Source organism: Nyctibius grandis, chromosome 10 (assembly GCF_013368605.1).
Source record: "Nyctibius grandis isolate bNycGra1 chromosome 10, bNycGra1.pri, whole genome shotgun sequence".
Lineage (NCBI taxonomy): Eukaryota > Metazoa > Chordata > Aves > Nyctibiiformes > Nyctibiidae > Nyctibius > Nyctibius grandis.
This window is the reverse complement of record NC_090667.1, coordinates 3,479,352-3,499,074: the sequence shown is the minus strand read 5'-3', so window position 1 is coordinate 3,499,074 and position 19,723 is coordinate 3,479,352. Positions and strand designations below refer to the sequence as shown.

The 19,723-nt window shown below is 44.0% G+C and overlaps 1 protein-coding gene across 5 annotated transcripts in view; it reads left to right on the top strand.

Annotated features, from left to right (window-relative positions):
• The window catches only part of MACROH2A1 (macroH2A.1 histone), a 47,250-nt gene extending 38,564 nt beyond the window's left edge, over window positions 1-8,686 (top strand). For all 5 annotated transcript variants that reach the window (XM_068408429.1, XM_068408427.1, XM_068408428.1 and 2 more), the window contains 2 exons: window positions 2,619-2,793; window positions 7,950-8,686. In XM_068408429.1, the coding sequence (XP_068264530.1) occupies window positions 2,619-2,793; window positions 7,950-8,115 (341 nt within the window). In that variant the 3' untranslated portion in view covers window positions 8,116-8,686. The remainder of the gene's footprint in view (window positions 1-2,618; window positions 2,794-7,949) is intronic.
• Window positions 8,687-19,723: the final 11,037 nt, after the last annotated feature.

The following is a 19,723-nucleotide window of genomic DNA, read 5'->3' as shown; positions in this document are numbered from 1 at the left end:
AGTTTGGTAACGGCGATATATAATTTTACACCATCTGTGAAATTGCTGATACACGTTGTTCATATAGAAGGCTGATTCTGCCATCTGTGTTTATGCTATAAAAATAAATACAGTGTGCGCAGTTTTGTAAACGAATTCTAACTAAAGCTGAAGGGGAGATGTAAGGCTTCAGCTCTGACAGGAAAAATTACAACTGTTTACTTCTGGTACTTAATACATTGGGGTTTTTTCCTTGCTTTTTAAAATTTTTAATAAGTTTTTCTTAGAATTCTTGTTCTGTAAAAATATGTAGAATCAATTACTCACTTTTTTTTTCCCTGACTTCTGTACAGTATTCCTTATCAGCCCAGACCAAACTGCCCACAAACAGGTTGGAAGTTGGAGAGGAAAGATTTTTCTTCTCAGCCATCAGACCATCCCTCAGATCTGAGGGCTGCTTGGCAGTCTTACCCTGTGGGGAGCTCTACACTACACCAGGAGAAACTGGCTGTTAGGGACTTGTTGGAGGACTCTAGAGAAGAATTGACACACATCAATTTCTCAGTCATATGGATATCCAGTTTTCAGATTTCTCTATTATATGGGTATCCCTTTAATCTACCAATAGCCAGGATCCTCACCTGGAATATAATTGCAACTAGCACAGAATGTGCCCATGGTTCTCTCTATTTCTGCAGCAAAAGCATAACTCATTTCCCCTTTCACAGCATTTGCATTTGAAGTAAGGGACAACTGCTCTTGGTAATTAATGGTCGTCCTCAACAGAATCCTAATGAGTTAATTAATGACTACCCTAGAAAACACTCCCTGAGAAATGTTAAAGTTGGTGATGCGTATCAGTAGGGTATTTTCAGGATGAAGATACTATCCACATTTCACATCTGACTAGAGATATGTCAGCTGCTTTTAATAGATTTTTCCTGGATTTATGATGTGTGCTGAATCTGCCAACATTTTAGTTGCACATTTTGACTAATAAGCGTTGTCTGACACTGAGGCTATTCAACATGTTGAGAATCTGCAAACCCATACAAACCTAAATGCTTGTGTTTCCGTTGTCCTTCAAAATGTTCTCTTCTGATTAACCCCGGTCACAATGCCATACGACAGCCTATTTTCTCTTTCCTGCAGCAGCTACAGGATAGTATCCATATGTGGTGATTGTGCTCCCAAGAGTTACTTCTACTATACTTAAATAACAAAATGCCTCATAACCATTCCAGAATGGAGTAGAGGATTTGTGGCCTCTAAGCAACTTTACAAACCTGATTCTTTTTTTTAATTATTGGTATTTTTATTATTGTTTTTGAAGACATAAGCTGCCATTTTATACCTACACTTTTGTGGCCATGTATTATTACATCCCAAAGTGTGTGTGTTAGGGGGCTGACTCTTTGTGAAGGTTCAGTGTATGCTCTTGGGAGATGTCAACTAGGTGGTTTTCTTCCCTCAGCTCGTGATTAGGGTGGTTTTCTTCCCCCCCCCCCTTTTTTTTTTTAACAAACCAAAGTTACAAGTTTTAATTGCCATCACAGACCTGTGAGTTCACAAATGGCAGGGATCCTCTCATCCTGTTTTCTGGCAGGCAGAGCACAGTCTGCTGTTGCTGTGTGATGGGAGGTGGTGAAGGCAGAATGTGTTCTGCTGAGAGGAGGCCTCTCGTTTGGAGAATCCCTGGCGCTCAGCAGTCTGTAGGCAGGCTCTGCTGCAGCCTCTTAGTCCCACATGTCTGTGGTGGTACCATGGTGATAATACACAATTAGCATGGTAAAAGTTCTTCTTCATTTCTTTGTACAGACAGGGCCTTGCCCGTTGGTATATAAACAGCGTGAATCAAACATTGTAAATCTATAAATGCATCTCTTCAAGCATCTGTCCAGAATGTGATGAAAGAGAGAAACTAAAACTGCCATTGTTTAAGTGGTCTTGGATGACCCATACACAAACAAGCTCAAATAAGACCAGACCTAAAGTCTTGAAATTACACAAAATGTCTTCTTTACAGCTACTCAGAAACAAAGCTGGAAATAAAGCAAAAATCTTACTTCCCCTCTTTTCCAGCCTTCCTCACCAGTTTGCAGAGCACTGATCGCTCTGAACTGATCCGGTTTGGGCTGTCGTGTGATCAGAAGCTGGCTAAACAAACTCTGTGTTTAGCAGGAGTAGCTGAAGGGCACTCAAGTCATAACTTTGTGCCACTGTCCAGCATCCTGATATTTACTGTAGCTCTGCAATAAACTGAACCAAAGCAAGATCATCCCTTGAACAGGTTCACGTTCTAGCAGATCACTGCCTTCTTCCTTACACATTACACAGGCTTGCACAATCCCCAGTATAGATGTGTTTCCTTTGATGTCAGCCATGAATTCTTGCTTTCTCTAAAATAAGCTTGATTATAGCTATGATTTATAAATTACCACAGCAAAGTGCAGCTGGAAATGGAAAATACAAAGTGTCTGTAATTGTGCTGTTATAGTTTAAGGCTGTGTGATTTGTAATCGAAAACATTCCCGGGGCTAAAGGAATGTCTGTCAGTTGTTTGCTATTTTAATCACATATGCACTCTTTTAATCCTGAGGAGAGGAAAGCAATTACGTTTCACTTTCGGTTCTTACTAGCTGTTGTCAGCGCTGGCCACGGATTGCCGGCAAAATTTGTGATCCACTGTAATAGCCCAGGCTGGGGCTCAGACAAATGTGAGGAGCTGCTGGAAAAGACAGTGAAGAACTGCTTGGCTCTGGCTGATGAAAAGAAGCTGAAATCAATTGCATTTCCTTCGATTGGCAGTGGCAGGTAAGGCTGTTACACCAACCCGGTGCCAAGTAAGTCACATTTTCTAAGTGCCATCTCATATGTTCCAGTCCCTTCTCAGGTATAAACCCCATTGCTACAATGCTGACTTGATTCTTCTTCATTTAAATGAGTTCCCTTTGACAAGTCTTGTAGTGATCCTTGCAGAATCTTAAAGCATAGGTTAAAGAGCATAAAATGAACTTTTAAAGAGGATATTAAAAAGACTTTTTTCAGACTGTCAATTTGTTCATATAAATTGGGGATGTGGAGGGGAACATGAAGAAAAGGGGTCTATTTTACCTAGTTTTAGTGCATAAACATGCTGCAATGTATGTCTTAGGATGGCCAGAAGACATGGCTTAGTGTTTGTTTAAGCAGCAAACCTGAAGTGCCTTGATTCGCAGGATTTGCAGAGTCACTTCAAGCCTTCACCCAAAATCTGTGAACTGAATTCCATGCAGTTTTTACATCATGGGACTCTTTCAGGAAAAAAGGCCCTAAAAACCTTTGCCAGGGTATTTGAAAGCCAAAGTCTAAAGCTGAGGTCCTTTGGCTTTGTACAGGATGCTCAGTGCCTTGGGAAGCTGGATCATATTCTTAAGAGTCTGAATACGGACTGCGCTTTTAATCTGAGCCTCTTGGGTTTGGGGTGGGGAGGGAGATTTGGAACACTTGGCCCCTAATGATGGCTCGGTATGAAGACCAAGGGCCAAATCTAGGCTGAATTACACAGTTGTGTATTTAACCATGAACAACTTCCCCTTTTGAAGTTGCCATGAAAGACGTTGGCTGCTGCACAGCGAGAATATTCTTCCCATTGTGCCGTGTTGCAACACTTGATTAATTCCTGCATGTTCTGTGGGTTGAGGCAGGAAGTGCTGTTTGGGTGAGTGACAGTAAAGAAACAGAAGTTTCAGTAGGGTAATAAATTTAAGTGACTTGCAGCAGACAAAGCTCCAAATCAGGTTGATTGGCATGGGTGTCATTTTAAGGAGGTAACATGAGCAAACTTTGTGGAATGGTAGGGAAATACAGCGGAGGGTTCATACTAAGCTGGTGAGTTAGCTGTCAGGTTCACAGGCTGGTCAGTACAGAGAGAATCTCTGAATTGCTCTTTAGGAGAAACTGTGTTCCTCCACGGACTGCAGAGTGACTGTGGAATTGATTACGTAGGTGCCCAAAGCGAGACTATGTAACGTATCTTCCACAGAGCCCTTTCTTTTCTGGATAGCTCCCAGCAAAGAGCCATTCCCAGTCCTTGTTGAGAAGTAGTTGATTGGTTTTGGAAGGTGGTGAAACCCTGAATAATCATGAGGTTCACATTCTGTTATGAAATCTGGTTACTGACAGGCAAGGTCTGTGGCTAAAAGTTCTCAACTTGGCATATGCTCGTCATTCTCACTCAAGGCAGTTGAAGTGGTGCTTTTAAAAGATGGAGAGGGATCAACAGGCCTTGAGAAATACATGAAGTATTTTCCATTTTTTCTCTTAATTAGAGATATTCAAGCATAAATTAATTTTGGAGAGAACGGAATATATTCTGACAAGACTTTCTACTTGTTTTTATGAAGTCAGAAGTGTAAAAAAAAAATAAAAGTAAAGTTTTGAAAGACTGCAAATGCCAAAGACACCACATGTATGCAGCTGTTCTGGTACAGACATCTGTCAAGCAGACATCACCCAATAAACCCACATAAACAGCTTCATTCTCTTTTATAGTTGAGGAATGGGATTACATGAGGGCAGTTCAAATAAATCATGGTGGGAAATAAAATAGCGTACTTGTAGCATTCAGTGGGCCAGATGCTCAGCTACAGCCAGCTTGTGGAAAGCCCAGGCTGGGTGCTGTGCAGAGGTGGCCTGGAGTTCAGTCTGGTAGGGCCAGCAGGAGAACAGGGAAAGGAGAATTAGAGATTGAACATGAAATCATCCTCGGAGTAGGCGTTTCATTCCGAGGCTCTGCCTTTGATCTGAAGTGACACTACCTTGGCTAAAGTCTCAAACTGCCTTTTCACAAGAACTTAACTCAGACCAGTAGATCAACGCAAAGGGCTTCTGTTTCTTCTTGCAGCCCACACATGGCCATTGGGTCAGCATCCTACTACTGATTTTTCTGCTCTGTCTCTTTTCTCTCTTTTGGGAGAGTGGTCCTCAACAACGACTGTATTCGGCTTCCCTATTTGGGTCCCGCACTTCAAGAAAGATGTTGAGGTGTTGGAGCGAGTGCAGAGGAGGGTGACCAAGCTGGGGAAGGGTCTGGAGGGTACGACCTACGAGGAACGGCTGAGGGAGCTGGGGTTGTTTAGCCTGGAGAAGAGGAGGCTCAGAGGTGACCTTACTGCAGTCTACAACTACCTGAAGGGAGGTTGTAGTGGAGTGGGAGTCGGCCTCTTCTCCCAGGCAACCAGCGATAGGACAAGAGGACACAGCCTCAAGCTTCGCCAGGGGAGGTTCAGGTTGGACATTAGGAAGCATTTCTTCTCAGCAAGGGTCATTAGCCATTGGAAGGGGCTGCCCAGGGAGGTGGTGGAGTCACCATCTCTGGATGTGTTTAAGAAAAGACTGGACATGGCACTTAGTGCCCTGGTCTAGTTGACATGGTGGTGTGAGGGCAATGGTTGGACTCGATGATCCCAGAGGTCTCTTCCAACCTGATTGATTCTGTGATGCCCTTTGTGCATGCCTCCCTTGGACCGGGCTGCTCTTCATTCGCTTGCCCTGTTGTGACCACCTTGCTGGAACACTGCTGCAGTGGAAGTTGGATGACTTCAGAGTCCCCTGTGAGCTGTTCAGAAATGGTGTATACCCTGATTGTGATGCTGGCCTGCATGACAGTGCCTGCTCAGGAACAAAATTCCTCCAAGATCTGCTCAGTGTATACCAGGACGCAGTAACTAGTAAGTGATGAGATGCGCAGGCATGCTGAGTCTGTGTCTTTTTCTCTGTGTAAGCCGACAGTAGGAGTAGCTCCTGTGTCAAACCTACGCTCTCAGTTGATTAACGTGTCACACAGCTGATTCTCCCTGACCAGCTCATTTGGCTTTGGAAGAGCACAAGGTTTTCTCAAGACGCTTTTTCCTTTTTTATTTCCTTCTTCAGCAAAAGAAAAAATTGGGCATTTTCAGAAAAGAAAGAAACAGCAAGAGCTATTTCATGTCATAATTTTTGAAATATAAAAGCATTATCTTCAGGCAGCATGTATCATATCACATTACAGGCAGCACTACCACAGAGTTGCTCTCGGAGTGTATTTTATGGAAGGTAATGTGCAGTCAGCGGGCCGTGACACAGGCAGGTGCCTTTCTCATTTTGTGTCTTGCAGCATGTAATGAGAGGGAGAGTACAACAGCATTTTGTTATCAGAGTTTGGTGCTTCAGTGAGCACATGGTAAGCGATGTTGCACCTGTTAGTGACAGAGGTGAATTTAGCCCAGCTTCTGCTGAGGAAACTCTGAGAAACTCAGCCATGTGGGTAATCTGTGAATTAGTAGCAGTACTAACAGTATGCACTTTGTAAGAGGGAGTATTGACTATCGGATACCTGTAAGTGCATGTCAGGCAGCCAGGTGCTGTTCAACAGCGTCTTTCAAATTCTGTTTGGGTCCTTCTCGTAGCAGAGTGATCGTGTCCTGTCACCTTCAGGCTGATAACTGCAATGCACCTCACTGCAGCTCGGGGAGGGCTCGGACTTTGGCTGGGGCGAAACTGCAGTCTGGGTGGGTAGTGGTACTTCATGGGTAGTTCAGCAGCAAAGCTTAGGCCATGTTTGAAGTAGTTACCAGGTGTCATTTCAGGAGTTTGCCATGGCCGGTGATGGCTTTGTTCAGACCGCTCTACTTGTGCTTGACCTGTTTTAAGATTAGATGAGACTTTCAGACAAGGGTTGCTAGTTAAAAATGTGGAAAAGAGGGTAGATTTAGGTTAGATATGAGGAAGAAATTCTTTACTGTGAGGGTGGTGAGACCCTGGCCCAGGTTGCCCAGAAAAGCTGTGGGTGCCCCCTCCCTGGCCGTGTTTAAGGCCAGGTTGGATGAGGCTTTGAGCAACCTGGTCTAGAGGAAAGGTGTCCCTGCCTGTGGCAGGGGGATTGGAACTAGATGATGTTTTAAGGTCCCTTCCAACCCAAACCAGTCTGTGATTCTGTGATTCTATGAAAAAGCTTGTAAGAAGGGTTCCCAGATTAGGCACTGGCTTTGAAACTCAGTCATGCACAGTTTTGTCATCTGAGAAAGCAACGAGGTTTGTTCTGTTTGTGCCTTCTCCAGAAGAAGAAGGCAGGAGCCTCTTCTTGAGGCATTACTAGAGGATTAGAAAGGCCTCTGGTTTTTAGATCTTTCCCGTGGTTACCAAGCAGATGTGTTTCAAGATACTTTTCGTAGGACTGTACTTACATTGAATCATCCCGTAATTAAAAAGTGTGTAAGGAGCCTTGGAAGTATTGCTGAGGTTGGCTTCAAAAGCCATCGAGTCACTTAAGTCTCCCCTCAGACCTGACACAGCTACTTTGGCTTCCCAAGCCCAGTAACGTTAGACTGACCCCCTTGGACACGGCTCCCGATGACCCAGGAGAGCAGACTCAGCCTGCTTCACTTTTCCTCCCACGGTTGACATGGTAAGGGTGGTGCCAGTGGTGTCTCTCACTACCAAACTACTCGAACTCATTCATTCCTCCTTTTCAGTCTGCAGCAAGGCTGTACAAGTAACTTTTTAAATGTTGTGCTATATTATTAACCATTAATAGTGGTAAAACCGTTTTGTACCTTGTGTCTTTTCATGCTTCATTTTCTGTGTCAAGTTCTTTATCCCTTTTTATTTTTCTTTAATGGTTGATTTGCTTTCCGGATGCTAATGGACACACTGCTTTCCTGAACACTTCAGGATGTTGGTTTGTTAAATGAGAATGATTGACCCCTCAGATATTGTAAGGTTCAACCCATTAAGGTGTGTGGACTCTATCTGTATTTGGGGAATGCTTTTCTTCTGTTTGAACATTTTAAGTCTTGCCTCAACAAACAAGTTTGTAGCTTCTCATTCACACTGCAAACACTGGCTTTGGAGCTTGCTTTGGAAAGACAGCGCCTTCCCTCCAAGGTTATGCCACGAAAAGCTTGTTCAGCCAGTCTTGATGGGCTTTCTTTTTCTGTCTCTCCTTCTAGAAATGGCTTCCCAAAGCAAACGGCTGCTCAGCTCATCCTGAAAGCCATCTCCAGCTATTTTGTGTCAACAATGTCCTCTTCAATCAAGACGGTGTACTTCGTGCTCTTCGACAGTGAGAGTATAGGGATCTACGTGCAGGAAATGGCCAAACTAGATGCCAACTAAGCCTAGAAAGCTCCAGTACCAGCCCCTTCTTCTGCCCATGGTCCTCCCCAAATCCTTAACTCCTTGTGAAGCAGAGCATCCCTCATTTTAAATTTTGCTCATCTAGGGGAAGAAAGGTGGGGGGTTTTGTTGGGTTTTTTTGTTTTGTTTGGGAGGGTTTTTTGTTTGTTTTGTTTTTACTTTCTAAAATGTTTTCTGTTGGCACTGATAGGTGGCATTACTGCTGTTAATGCACTGTACCCCAGGCATCGTCTGAACTTAGTGTAATCTAGGAGATTTTATAGTTTTATTTTAATGAAGTATGAATTGAAGCAGAAAGCTGTTAGGAGTATGTAGTCTTTTACTTGTGAAAGAAACGGGCCGACCCTATTTTGTAACTGTGTTGTGGTGCTTTATCAATACATCGAGTGGCGTTCCTTTCATTTTTTAAAAGAACAGATGCTATAAACCTAATTTGTGTTTGTTTATTGTCTTAATGATAAATCTGGAAGGAAAAAATGCAGAAACCCTTTTGTCCTTAATTATATTTACAATTTTGAAATCGTGTGAATTGATTTAGTAAAATGTTTGAACTGGTGCTGTTGGTGTACTGGAATTAATTTTTCCCTTAGCCCTTCTGAAAAGTTTGCTATGAGAGGAATGGTAAAACACCAGATCTGACCCCGGGGCCTGGAAATGTGTTAGGAGATGCTGGGCCTCTTACCTGTGCTGGCTGGAGGGGTGAGTGCACGGCCGTGCTCGCAGTAGGATCTTTCTCCAGTGAGTGTTCAGACTTTTCAGTCAGTGCTTCAGATCTTCCTGTTCAAATCTGCCTTAATTAGCTGTTTGGTCTGGGAGGTTGAAGCCTTTTAGATCCATGAAGGCCTGGCATTTTTTGAACTAGTTCCAGTCATTTAATATTGGCCTGTTTTAAGTTATTTTGGTTTTTTTCCCAAATATTTATGAGTCCAGTGTGTATTGGATGCTGTATCACTTGCACAGCTGAAGTCCATACCAACATAAACCTTTACAGAAGCCACTTGGTTTTGTACTTCCAGAAAGGTGTTCAAAAGCTCTTGCATATGAATGCTGGCTCTGAAGAGGAAGCTCTTCCTTTGAAGTCTTTAGCCTCCTTTCTAGGTGGTGGGCATCCATTTTCCACCTTTGCTGAAAACTCCATTTGCTGATGAAAGAGTTCTTCACCTCCACGCTGGAGTGATCCAGAGCAGTGAGTGGACCAAATGGGACTGACTCTTTGGTAAGCTCAGGAATACCAAATATTAAAAATGTGTAGCTTAAGCTCCTGCAAAAGTTTGGGGTTTTTTTTGTGGAGAAGTCTAGATGCTTGCAGCTTTCAAGTGGACTGCTGTAGAGGAACAACAGCAACAACAGAAGACAAAATTTAAAATGACAGTGTTGTTCTGAACACATACTCAAAAGGAGCAAAGAGTAAATTAATTTTGTGCCTCTAATACGTAAGGTGTTTGAGCATACACTGGGCTCAAATTTAAATTTGTTAAATGGCCAACATGCATCTGCTGTCATTCTTCAAAGACAGCGATTCAAGGGGCAGTAAGTGAAATGAGATGCAGTAGGATTTAATTGTGAAGTGTGTTGATTCTTACAGTGACAGAAAACAAACTGCACTTTCCCCAGGCGTCACTAGGTGTCACCGAAAGGATTGAAAACCAGAAAAAGCCCTGGATGAGCAGGTACCTGAGGAAACGCTTGGGGTGAGAAGGGCCCTAATTTTTCCAGCACAGAAGAGGATTTTTAACACAGGAGTGCGTTGTTGGGACCCAGGTCCTTTTGTACAAAAAGGCCCACGAACAGCTCCCACCTGGTGAGGATCGCAGCTGTCAGCACCATGGCCCTGTGTGACCAGACATGGTTATCAAGGATTTTTTTTACCTTGTCTTGAACAGGGGAAACACTCTGCTTCCCACGGCGGGCAGGGCCACAGCCCCAGAGCTTTCAGAAAGTCTCTCTTGTCGTTCTAACTCATAACTCTGGACAGTGTTTTGCTCCTGCATAAAATCATTCGCAGTGTTGGAGCTGCTCTCATGGGGGCATCACTGGATTCTCCTGGACAAATACCAGAACATCCCCTTCTTTCTTAGCTGTTCAAAAGCCCGTAAACCTCCGTGTGTTCAGAGAATACTGTGACTCTGTTGCTTTGACCCAGCCTGTTCCATAAGTGACCTTGAACTACTGCGCAGCTGGTCCCCACCACACTCGTGAGCCTGCCTGTTCACCCACAGCTCCCGCAGATGCTGCTCCGAGGGTCTGAAGCCCAGCAGGCTCCGTCAGGACAACCAGAGATCCCCAAACAAGCTGGAACTCGGCCACATGGGGCAGCCCGAGTGGATTATGGCATGTATGCAAGAACCTAAAAAGTACCATATCAGGTTACACGTGCAACAAGAAGAACAGGAGAAGAAATTCCTGCTAAGACAACATTACTTTGGGAATCTCCCTTGCATTTTGCTTGGTGTAGCTAAATGTGCAAGCTCAGTTTGAAAAAAAAAAAATAGTAATCCCACTTTGGGAAGGGCACATATGGAACATCTCAGTGAAACTGCCTTTACAGCCTGTTCTCTTACTGGTAAGCACATTGGATCTTCTCTGAAGAAATACAGTTAAAATAGACATTCTCTCTTTCACTGTTTCAATACTTTCAAAGGTTAAAAGCATTTTGTGGCCAACAGCATTTTCAATTCACTGTTTCAAACCCTCCTCTCCACAACTTTCCTGCTTCTAGTCAACTGACTTTTCCCACAGTAGAGAATAAAATTCCCTCTAACACTGTCCTTGGGGTGCACCAAACTGTGTTACTCCCCAAGTTCCCTCTGATTTTACAGCCTGTCACCCTCCCAAAGCTTTCCTCATGGTAAGTTGTCAGCCTGTCCAGTCTGTTGAGCTGCTCTAACCATCCTACCACACTTCTAGTCAGGTTGCCAGGCTGGGTCAGAGCTGCAATTAGCTGGTGACAGAAGCGTCACGGTGCCCCAGAGAGGAAATAAGCAAAAACACAAGGTTGGGGTCATTCCCCGCCTAAAGAGGAAGAGTTCACGACCATGCTGTAGCTCATCTGCCTCTTTGAATCCTTGTTTCCTGAAATCCATTTTTTTAATCCTAAAAAATGGGAGCAACGAACAACATTTGTTTAACTTTCACTTTCCTAAAACAATTTGGGAAGGGGAGGTTATTTGCTGACAGTAATGAGGCTGTGCCTTCTGGACAGGTTAGACTTCCACTCTCATGTTACATTCTGCTGAACTCAGCCCTCCCTACTTCACAATTAATTTAAGATTCAGTAACAAATCCTGCTGCGTTTCCTTCAGCTCCTTCTGGCTGCCAACTTTTTGGAAGTTTGGATTTAGCGTTGTGGCACGTTCAGAGGTACAGCACCCTGCAGCAGGGCTTGGGGCATCAGTAAATTACAGGAGGGCCAAGCAAGGAGCAACCCTGAGGGGAGGTACAGGAATACGGTGAGGACTTTCCCCTGTTCCCATCCCTGTTGGCAGCCTGGGGACCCCGTTATCATCAGTAATTAAGCTTCTAGGATAATTAAGAACAAATAATTGTTCAAATTGTTTAATAAATTATGGATTTTTTTTTTTTTTTAAATCTAATTTTGGATTACTAACTCTTAAACCATTTGGCCACTAACACAGCTGCCTGCATACCAAACACAGTCCCTCCCCACTGCCTTATGGTTGCCAGTGGGTACAGAGTTCAAACTGTTGCTTCCACCTAAAGAGGCCGAGAGCCTCCCTGCCTGCCCCGTGGCCCTGCCCTGACCGAGTGCCCATCCTTACACTGTTACAACCCTGCCCAAACTCATCCCCTGAGACAAGCAAGCCCTGCTGGCGAGGCTGCGCTGGAAGGGGTCCCGTTTTCTGGCCATTAGGACATGCCAGTATTGCACAGCACTTCAGGACAAGAGGGCTGGCATGCTGAGGAGGGTGGATGTCCTCGCAGTGCTCCATTTAGCTGGTTATTTCCAGATTATGCTGGATTTCCATTTGCTACATGTACATTTTCACAGAAACACCTGCAGCTAGCATCTCCTAGTGGCGTTATAACCTCAGACATCAGCTACAAGACACACAGGATGTTACTTTCCAAGCCCACATTCAGTTGTTCCCGCACTGTTTTTCCCCAGGTATTGATCATTCTTCCCACAGACTAGATTAATTAGCACTCTGATCATCTATTGAATGCTCTCTCTCCTCTGCTATGGATTGAGAGGGCATTGCCTAGGCTGCCTCTAAACTCACATTGCAGAAATACAGTGTGCGGTGTGGTAATAAACACTGCTGGGACAGCCTCAGAACATCTGTTCTCCAGAGATTTGTCAGGAACAAATGCTTTCATGTACAAGATTTCATCATAATTATAAAATGTCATTCAAGGCCTCATTAGGAGCAGCATCAACATAATTATAAGCTTAATATAAAAAGATGGATATTAATAGCTAGATAGAAGAGCTTGGAATCTTTCAGCCTCCAAATGTACTGAGGAGTCCGAACGGGTCCGTGTTTGCACAAGTGTGAAGAGTGGGATTGGGCTCATTAGGTGTGAGCAAAGCCCTTGTAGAAATGTTTTTGTTTTTGTTTTTTTTTTTTTTACTAAAAAGGGGCATCAGGAATCTGTTTGTTTGTAAACTCTCCAAAAAGCAGAGTACATACATCCAGTAATCTGAGTTTACAAATTCACAGTACCCCAAAAAGGGAAAACAACAGAACCCAGACAAAACCCAGGTGCCCTACGCAGGCTGAAACAGCAGTAGCCAAAGAGGCAAAAGTTTGCAGAAAAATAAGGCTCCGATTTTCCAGCATTCATTAACACCAAGTTTTCTGAACTCCCTTCCCCTTGATCCGAGCTAAAGTTGGGGGTTTCCAGCCTGAACTATAGCACTGACAGGAGCTGCAGGTGCTCAGGTATGTGAAGACCAGGTCTGTAGCCTGTGGTAACTAGTCACAAACTGCTCTACGACGGTTTTCAGAGGACAGCGATACCTAAAGTTGTAACACCAACTCAGAGGGAGCAGCATAATTGATAGGCCTGAAGAGTGCAGGTAAGTAGAAGGATTGTATTTATATCCCTGGCGTGAAACCCAACGGGAGCCGGGCTGTTGCACACTGGCTAAAGTGCTTGGAAATTGCCACCGATTCCTTTCCGTGTCGAGTTCTTCAGAGATTTAGTTCATTCCTCCATAGAATCCTACTTAATGCCTCCACAACTCATGTTTAACCATTATCACTAGCAACCTGCTCATAAATGCTTCTTCCTTGTCAGATGCCACAAACAGGCATCAAGGGGAGACAACACTGCCATTTCCTAACACAAAGGAAGGAGCGACGACGTTTCACAGCGCAGCCGACGAAATCCCAACTCTTCCACACTTTCTCACCAGCCTGGTTAACGGAAGAAATTTGATATTTTTGTACCTTGAAATGACTAGCCTTCTTAGGCTTAGGAGAATAAATTAAAGTTGAGCCAAAGTATGCCTCAGCTGCAGCGATGGGCAGATTGATTTGCTTTCCATCTGGGAGATTAAATTCCACTGCCAAAAAATGGCACCAGCATAATTAGCTGTCAGTCAAGTTGCAAAGAGACAGACTCTGTGGGATAATTGAAAGCCCTGCAGCTTCTCATTACATACTACAGTAGCCCTATTTGCAAATTTCCACCTTGAGGAGGTTCTCCGAACGTGGTCAGGATTGTGCTTATTCCTCCTGGCACATTCTTCTGAAGTGAAACAGGAGGATTGTGCAGGGATGGATTAATTTTAAGTAACTTTCGCTTAACCTAAGTTGGTTAATAATATATTTGTCAACAGCCCCTGACAGCTCCACTAGGCTTTAATTGCAAGCAAATCCAGACAGCTAGAAGGAAATGATCGGTCTTCAACTCCGGTTGTGCCCAGGAGACACCTCTATAGGCATAAAAATCACCTCAGTCCTTTTTTCTTTCCTTCTCTCTCCATGCACTATCCCTCCCATCATTAATTCTCTTATTCAGCAAATTGTAATTTGTAATGAACCCATCAGTATGTGAGATTACAAACAGGTACATTTCATAAAGCAATCAACTCTTTTTTTCCTCCCCCATTTCACGAGGCTTGAGCATGCTTCAGCAATTGCTGAGGGTGCAGGAAAGTTTGGGAGAGACCAGTAGCTCTGACGATTGGCCCAAGCCTTGCTGAAGGCTGTGGGGTCATCTTGGCAATGGGGCAAGAGGCAAAAAGGGCCCTAAGAGTAAAACATGTTACAGCTTTCGTCCTAAAACCATAGAGAATATGTAAACCAGATTTTTCTTCTGAGTATGATGGCAGCCAGCGCTGAGCGCAGTCTTTTTTTAGGGCAAGATGTAGTTTCTGTCACTCTTCCCCAGTAACTTCCTTATGATAACGAGAATTAGGTCCATCGCACTCGCCAATTCCCCAGTTTCTAACCAGAAACAATGACACCCGCCCTGGCTGTGCACCTCGGCCGTCCTTCACTCCCAGGGGAGGAGGTGACCATGCCACTTGCCTTACAGCTGGCCCTTATCTGATCACCTCGGCACTGGTGGGGCTTTTGTGTCTCTGAGGTGGGAGGGGATGGGGGAGATTTTGTGGGCTTCAAAGTTCTCCAAACCAGAAAAGTTGCTGCTTCCCACAGAAGAGGGAGCCAGTGTCACACCTCCCACACGGCTCCGAAACCTCTGAGCTAATAAAGCCCGGCCTAATACACTAATAACTCTTCTTAAACCAGAGCTTTCATTATAAAGGGTAATTTATGTTCACCTTTAAGAGCACCACAAACCTGAGCCCTCTTACAGGCACAGATTTGCCTCTCGCCTCCCTGCAGTGCTTCCTCAAAGCTGGGAGCATTTCCAGACCTGACAGGACTCACTGGTGTGAACTGGGAGCCAAACTGGGAACAGGGCAGGTGGTTCATAAAATGACTAAAGCTGAAGTAACTAGCTCACTGCTCTGATGTGGTAGAAGACAGGCTTGGCACAAAAAAGCAAGACAGAAACTGGTGTGAAACTATTTCTGATTATTCAGGCTCCCTCAGAAATACAAACACTCCAATTGACTCCGGTGTCTAGAGGGAGCAAGTCAGGATTTAGTATCCAGCCAGGTCTCACGCTGGCTTATCTTCATGTATGTTAGGAAAGGGAAAATTGCCCCTGTAGTCTGTGCACAATGGCCCTTTATGATTTATTAGACAGTCCTCCTTTTTTGCCTCAATTACTCACTTCAAAAGGGGGTGGAAATGGGACATTCCTCGCCCTAATACTAAATGCATGTAGTCAATAAAAAAAAGAAAAAACGTTGAAAACGTTTAAAGGGAGGGTGCTTAAGTTATTGCAGCCCTTGGGAGCATTAATGTATGTGCCAACAAGTTACTGTATGTGGCTTTAACATGCTTATTTATTCTGCTGCGCAATAAAACTCTGTCTTAAAAAGTGCCAAAACCTGTTTGCCATGGCAACCCCTCCTCACACATGTGTGCCAGGAGTACTTACAAGCACCTTCTTAAAGAGAAATACACAGCAGGATGAATGGCTTGTGACCTTCGGGGCATTTCACAAAGTTTTAAGCACCCAAGTAAATATTACTTTGGATTGAAATATTTCTTCCAGGTATTTTTTTTCTTTTCAAGTAACTCTTTAAGCAGTGAAGCGAAGCCTGTTCCTTGCTCACTTGTCTCCAAGTAGAGCTCTAATGACTCGGACAAAGCACAGAGCCCAGTTTTTACCTGGCAGGTCTCAGGTGTTACCAGTTGGCTGAGGAATCAGGAGAGGAATCAGCTGGTCTTCTATAGTTTCAAGTGCACCGCAGCTGTTCCTGGTGTAATTAGTAATCCTTTGTACTGGCACAAGAAAATAGATGTTTTCCCTCCTCCTAAATGTTTGCTCAGTCTGGCCACTGGCCTTTAAATCCAAGCGTGCACATGTCCATAATAAAGCCACACAATACTAATGTTACACTTACCAGCTCTGTGAGTGCCCAGCCCAGGAAAGGGTTTGATTCTGCATTCTTTTTCCACTGCTTAAGTTACCTCTGTGCTTTAATGAAACTAGAGAGAAAAGCTCATTTCCCACAGCAAGGAGAGATGCATCCATGGATCCTAGCAGCAAATTGCATCGAGTGGAGTAGGTACAGGTTGGCCTGTTAAACCATCCTCCCGCTACAGGGCTCCACAGTGTGGGAATCCCTGTAGGAAACCAGGTTCCTCAGATTGCTCCCCTCTCAGCTGTCTGACCATGACATCGCAGCTACACACAGCACTAAATGGGAACCAGTTCCACAACCATCCCAGGTACAAATTCCCAGTGGTTCAACAAGCAAAGCCTGATCAATGGTGGCCATCGTTTTTGGCTGTTTGTTCTGCCAAGCACCTGCTTTTGGAGGGTTCACACTGCTTCCCTTCTCATTTCAAAGTGTTATTTCATATTTCCCAAACTCTTTACAGGTCTGTACACTAGGATACTGCACCTTTACTCCCCAGGTTTGGAGAGGGCAGGGCTGGCTCTGCAGCCCAGCACTCCCCAAGCTCAGGTGGCTGAGGCCATCAGGTACTGCTGGAGGAGCCCCTCAAGCAGCTGCTCACCATCAGCTGCAAGGATCACACACACCAGTGCAGCCTCAAAAGCCCCCTCAGCCCCCAGGAGATCCCCATCATCACTACCAGAGTGGGAGTCCATGCTCAGGACATACCTGAGGACATGTCCACCCCACTGGACTCTACTAGTAAGATTGCTGGGAGGAAATTATGGATATTTTAGTCCTCTGGCATCATACAATGAATTTCTCCACAAGAAAGTTCAGTTTAATCCTCACAGAAAGAAATCTCTGAACATTATCAGCCTCTCCTGGGCCATGTGCTTTCCCCTGGAGTTAAGAAACTCCCCTCACTCCATCACCCACCTCAACCCCTGTCCCAGACCCTCCTGCACACCGTGGTGGGAGGGAGAGGGCAGGTCCCAGCAAGGCAGAGGGAACATTACCAGGAGTGGTTGTAGAGACATTCTGTCTTGTAGCCAGGTCCAGGGAGAAGTTCTCTCCAGTGCGCAGGAAAGAAATCCTAGAAAGCACCAAAAACCAGTTGTTTTAAAAATAAATAGATGTATATAAAGCAAGAAAAGAAAACAGTGTATTCTTAATGCTCCATTATTAACGGTGCTCAATAAGGGATTTTCTGGTTTCCTGGAGCATGTAACAGGCTTAACTAAGAATCCCTATCAGAATATAACTTTAATTATGCAGATAACGTTTTGTTCTTGTAATGACAACATAAAGGGCCACAAACTGCATCAGTTACACACTTCTATAAATAACAAACAGAGATGTCCCTCGGCTTGCATTTCAATAAAGACCACAAACGTGTCACCTTGACAAGCTACCAACCATTTAGGGACTCCAGGCATTTATTAGTGTTGTCCTGTTGTTTTTAGTGAAGCTTTCAGCTACCAGTTCCTGGCATGATTCCTGAAGCAGTTGTGCCAGGGATGAATGCTGATTTCTTAGCCCCATGCTGTTAGTTAACCCTCTCCAGCCTGCACCCGTAGCAAATTTCAGCACTAGCTCAGGTGCATCCTTTTGATGCTCAGTGAACCTGTAGAAAGAGTGTTATCCTGGGGACTGTTTTCAGAGAGCAAAACTGAAGTGTTTATCTCCCAAAACAACAATACCACTCCTAGAACAAAAGAAAAGGCAGATGAAATATCCTGCTTGCTTTCTTTCCTCAGGGACTGATCATGTTTGCGATCTCAGTGACCAACATGGAATATACACACAGCACTTACACGCCTGCAAGTGTAAGTGACAGGACATAGCTCAAAATTTCCGAATGTACAGAAATAAAATGTAACAGCTCTGTACAGTAAGTGATTCCTTCTGGTAAACTGCAACCTGCTTCTGTGCTATTGCAGCAAATGTGTGTTTTACTACGCTGGCAGTGGGATCGATCCCTTCCCCAGTAAGTCTTGTAAACAGAGACATTCCTTGCTGGAGAGCTGATTTTTGATCAGCTCCATGCGAGTTAAAATTTGTGCTGAAATGTCCTATTATGAACACTTCTGTCATGTCTTACAGCTTTCTAAATCCCAACTGGAAAACATCTTGATATTATACTGGTGTCATCAGTTTAGAAGAACATATAAAGTTAAGTTTATTGAGCTGCAATTTTGCAGTGCAGTTGCAAAATTCAGAAAATATGTTAATGTGTTATTTCTCCTAAAAGCGGGCACTGAAAACACTGATCTGCTTGTGCATGTGTTTACAATTATTTCTGTACATTGCTCTGTCCAAATAGCTGTTAGAAAAATTTCCAAGCTAGTGTGTATATGTTTAGTTTTACTCAAATTCCCATAAATGCATAAGAAACCTCTGCTGCCTGGAGACTTTTGAAAATGTAGTTTTAAGTGGAATCAAATATCATGAATGATACCTATTACTGCATCCTACTCGCCTATTCCATTGTAACTTGGAGACATTGCCATATCTTGTGTCATTACCTAGTGCTGGAGGCATGAAAACTCTCCAGGCTGATTAGCATCTTAAAATTTCTCACACTAAAGCACCTAATCCATCGGAAAGGACTGTTAGGTCTCAGCTGATCATTCATTTGTCTCATTGAAACCCTATGACTCCATTTTAAGAGCGTTTTTATAGACTCGTATAAAGGAGAAAGTGAACTTTTTAACATGTTTGCACTCCACTAAGTCAATACACATAAAAAGAAGTGCAACTGGGGTTCCTACATGGGTGTATGGCCCAGAAGTGCTAAGCTGGTAAAAGAGATACAGCTACTAGTTAGGCAAGAGATTAACTTTTTGATGTCCTTTTCTTCACTTTGCTAACTTCTTCCTAGAAGCAAGGGCCATCCAGGAATGTGACAATATGATGAGCCAGATCCCAGACTCTCCAGACAGATGTTTTACCCACTAAATTCATATGTGCATGTTTTTCCCTAAATTATTCTCTTCGAATAGTCCATCTTACTCTGGTTGTTGTTTTGCTGTTGCTTATCTGTCCAAAACCAACATCATTTAGCAGAATTCCCACAGCACTGTCGTTACTGTCTCTGTAGGACCTTACTGTTCAAGGAAATACACAGCTTAAAAATAATAAGTCACCTCTGTCACAAGAGGTTTATACTGGAGTACTCTGCCCAGTTACCTGGTAGGCTGGCACAGAGCAGGAGTAAGGATTAAGGGTATATTTCTCCAACATGAAGGCCTGGTGCAGTTGGCCATCCTGCCACCTATATGTCCAATGATAGTTTGTAAAGCACAGTGTTTGACCATCCCACTCTGGTACGTGTCCAGATCCTTCCCACATCGATACAAAGAGCTGAGTCATGTGAGAGAGAATAAATAAAGTTCTCTCCATTGGTGTTGTTGAAGACACTTAGTTCACACAGAATCACACAGAATCAACCAGGTTGGGAGAGACCTCTGGGATCATCGAGTCCAGCCGTTGCCCTGACACCACCATGGCAACTAGACCATGGCACTAAGTGCCATGGCCAGTCTTTTCTTAAAAACCTCCAGAGATGGTGACTCCACCACCTCCCTGGGCAGCCCATTCCAATGGCTAATAACCCTCTCTTTTGCCCATGAGATG